Source organism: Cyprinodon variegatus, unplaced genomic scaffold, assembly GCF_000732505.1.
Source record: "Cyprinodon variegatus isolate N-32 unplaced genomic scaffold, C_variegatus-1.0 Scaffold933, whole genome shotgun sequence".
Classification (NCBI taxonomy): domain Eukaryota; kingdom Metazoa; phylum Chordata; class Actinopteri; order Cyprinodontiformes; family Cyprinodontidae; genus Cyprinodon; species Cyprinodon variegatus.
Window position 1 is genome coordinate 23866 of NW_015151386.1, and position 3594 is coordinate 27459.

The 3594-nt window shown below is 38.6% G+C and overlaps 1 protein-coding gene across 1 annotated transcript; it reads left to right on the forward strand.

Moving 5' to 3' along the window:
• The first annotated feature begins 1201 nt into the window (after window positions 1-1201).
• On the forward strand, window positions 1202-2092 carry LOC107100058 (von Willebrand factor A domain-containing protein 5A-like). The gene is made up of 2 exons (XM_015398414.1): window positions 1202-1393; window positions 1892-2092. The coding sequence occupies exons 1-2, from the start codon at window positions 1202-1204 to the stop codon at window positions 2090-2092; spliced, it is 393 nt and encodes a 130-aa protein (XP_015253900.1).
• The last annotated feature ends 1502 nt before the right edge of the window (window positions 2093-3594 follow it).

Below are 3594 nucleotides of genomic sequence, written 5' to 3' on the forward strand. Positions count from 1 at the left end.
GACAGACAGAAAAACCTAAGTAACTTAAATGAATCCAGACACACCAAAAAAGCCAGAAAACAATGAAAAACCTGGCTAAACTTGAAACAGAAAACTTAAGAAAAACAACAGAACCAAGATCGTTACAACTACATCAACTACAAAATTAAGAGAATGGATTGTTTGGAATAAATTAATACAGTTGGAAAGAAGAAAATACAAGTTTAGGTTGTGAATGTAGCTTAGTGATTCTGATAAATTTTAGGCCAGCAGTGAAGGCCCTGACAGCCCACCACTGGCTGTCATAAACCAGTAGGCAGTCACAAGAAAGTATTGACGAGTACAGATTGATATCACATTAATGTAGTAAACAAAAAGCAAATAAAAATGATAAGGATGTAAATAAGATCCATTGAACAATTTCGATGCTGTGGGTGAGTTTAATTTAATTCCATTTCATTAGCATCAGACACATTATTATAATCTGCCGATTACAGGTTTGCAATTAGCAACCAGATCCACCAAGATTGGAGTTTTTGTCAAGTATTCACTCACAGTCACTCTTAAGCCAAAAATCCCAAGAACCTGATCTCTCTGTAAAAAACAAATACACTACATTACATTATCTGAAAGATTCTTACATTAAGAGCACATACATGTTGGTGCCAGGTCTTGATAGAGCAATAGGAAAATGGCTAGTTTCCTGTCTTTTCAAATGTGCTAAACTGATATCCCAATATATTGTTAAGTGATGTTGCTAATTTATTACTAATCTACTGCAGAAACTTCACTTTTGATGAGTTTTATAACAGTGGGCCAGATGCCTTAGTATCTGTTTTAAGCAGCAGCGCAGCATTTTAGTAGGTACCAGTTACAAACTTTAGCAGTTCAGGTTTTAATCAACTAATTAAGACGGTCGTAATTTTTATTATTATTATTATTAATAAGTTTGCTTATTTCTAAAGTGTGTTTCAGAGAATCTCACAGTAAAATTCCAACCTGTCAGATATAGACTGCTTACATAAAACTGCAATGTCTGTTAACCTGAATAATTTCTGTAGCTTTCTATTCAGTGAGTTCACAATCAGATTGTCCTGCCTGCCATTTTCTAGTCCATTTTAGTTATCATAAAAGAAAATATAATCTCTTCTGTTGTCATATACATTTATACATGCAAAAAAAAATTCCTTGCATATTAATCCTTGACAGAGGTTCCTTAGTAATGTTCAGTCAAATCTTTAAAGGGACGGGCCTTAAACTTAAGTCTGAGAAGCTGGACATTCAGCCCCCTAAAGACCTTCTGCTGCAGCTGGTCTCTCTACAGAAGGCATCCGGCTTCTGGCAACTTGATGCAGATCTGGCCGCTGTGTTTGGAAAGACCAAAAAGGAAGTGAAGAAGTCAGAGCCAAAATCGGTGGGTCACACTCAAAACAAGGAACAATAAATTGTACATAGTAATTTCCCCACAGTAATAAATTTAAGAGTTTAAATAAAGAGTTGGCATGCAAGAAATGAACATTCATAGTTTAGAGGACAGGGGTTTGGGTCAATCTCCAGTGGTGTTGGGATGAGGCAGGTAAATCCTGGTCACCACTCCCTCCAACCAATTATTGGAATCTTCACATGTTGGAGAAAATTGAGAGTTGGATCCAGGACCCTGTTGCTGTAAGAAGACAAGCTAATCACAATGTTTCAGGATTAAACTTGGGATGGAAATAAATATGTAGTAAATCAACTAAACATCAAACATATGGAACGTAGTTAAGCAGTCGTTACTTAGTAAACACCAAACTGAACCAAGTTTGGTGTTTACTAAGTAAGTTAAATAGTTCAATATGGTTTCTCACTGAAGAAGTATCATTATGACATCTTTCCTTTTCTTTATCCTGTTTTGACTGTCCCTGTGAATTAGGTCAACAATGAGGTGTGGGCCTCCATTCTGGCTCTGATATGGCTTCATGGGTTCAAGATGGATGCCAAAGAGGAGTGGGAGCTTCTCACAATGAAGACTGCCACATGGATAAAGGCTCAGAATGGTAATACAGATAACCAGCAGGAAATTGCTGTTGTCATTGGTGTGTTAAAAAAAACTGTCTTGGAAGAGAAGGATTAGGTCTGCCACTAATTGTGCAAGTTCTGCTATACTTGGAAAGATGAGAGATTGGTATCATACATACATTTCAACTGGGGGGGCTAAAATGTAAGGAAACATTTAGGAAATCACATTTTAAGATTTTTAAACATTAGTTTTTTGTTCGTTTTAGTCAAAAGTAAGTATTGTATCATCCACAGACGAGCAAGATCTGTGGCCTTCATAGACCTGTAACTGTCACAAGGCTCAGGAATAAAGGACTCAAAAGCAAGACCTGACACCGTGGTCTCAAATTCAAAGTTCCTTTAATACAGTCATCGATTGAACACCAAAATTCCAGCAGAAACAGAGGTACCAAAAACGGAGGCAAAGGCAGGTCCAAATCAAAGCGGGGGTCAAAACACTAGAAAGTTCAAGTCTAACAGGCAAGAGGTTGGAACGCTAAGCTCAAAGAACAAAGACGAACTGGCAAAGGGAAGCTGCAAGGGTGACAACTAAATACTCTAACAAACAAAAGAGGAGCACATACACCAGGTGAACTGCATTAGACTGTGGCAGATCCTGATTGCAGGAAGGAACTCAGGAAGTGAAGCTGCCTAAAACGAGAGAGGAAATGAGTACCAAAATAAAACAGGAAGTGAAAAGACAAGGTAAAACAAGTGACATTAATCTAATCAGGACTGTCCCTGACACTAACCTCTTTTTTCCACTCATTACCTATTGGTATCATAGATGTCATTGGTACCTGTTATCTGTGTAAAGTACACCTATCCACAGCTGTAAGCAATTATACTCCAAACTCAACCATGGTCAAGACCCAGGAGTTGTTAAAGGACACTAGGAAGAGTACTACAGACCAGCACCTGTGTTGAGGACGTAACGTGGTTTGGTCTTATAATATGAGAATGATCCTAAACCCATCGCCCAGGCAATGAAGGAGTAGGCCCATTAAAAGCATTTCAAGGTTATTGAGTGGGTTTTCCAATCTTCAGACCCGAACACCATGTCCCACCATGGGCTGGCGGGGACAGTCCTAACCAATACTTTCCACTATTTTTCCCCTTTCTGCTCAATTATTTTACCCAACTGTCTCTTTGAGTCATAGTATTATTGGCAGTCACTATTTACTGCGTACATGGTTGTACTCAGTAGTCGCAATCAGTGAATTGTAAATGGCAGCTACATAGATAGATGTTTCAGTAAAAGTTAGGGGATAGGATGGTGAAAAAAAAGATGCCATCGAAAAATCATTTCGTTACATGCAGAGCTTTTTTAGCTAAAAACGCCAACAGATTGTCTTTCCGCACCAACATAACAATCCCAGAAAGCAACGTGAAAACAACATGAGGGCTAAGAACATGCCCCCACAGCCTGCTGGGTGAGAGACACCACCCAAACATGTACACCACAAGTGTACCTTTGATCAAATTTAAAGAGCTCGCTCATCTTTCTAAGTGAGAGAACTTGCTCAATCAGTGGCTGTTAAAATACTTTTTGCCCCACAGTAAGTTACAGTGTGTTGC

Bases quoted from the DNA above. Each gene is read 5' to 3' on its own strand.
- LOC107100058 (XM_015398414.1), top strand. From the start codon at position 1,202: ATGTTCAGTCAAATCTTTAAAGGGACGGGCCTTAAACTTAAGTCTGAG. The intron at 1,394-1,891 runs GTGGGTCACACT...CCTGTGAATTAG, and splicing joins AGAAGTCAGAGCCAAAATCG to GTCAACAATGAGGTGTGGGC.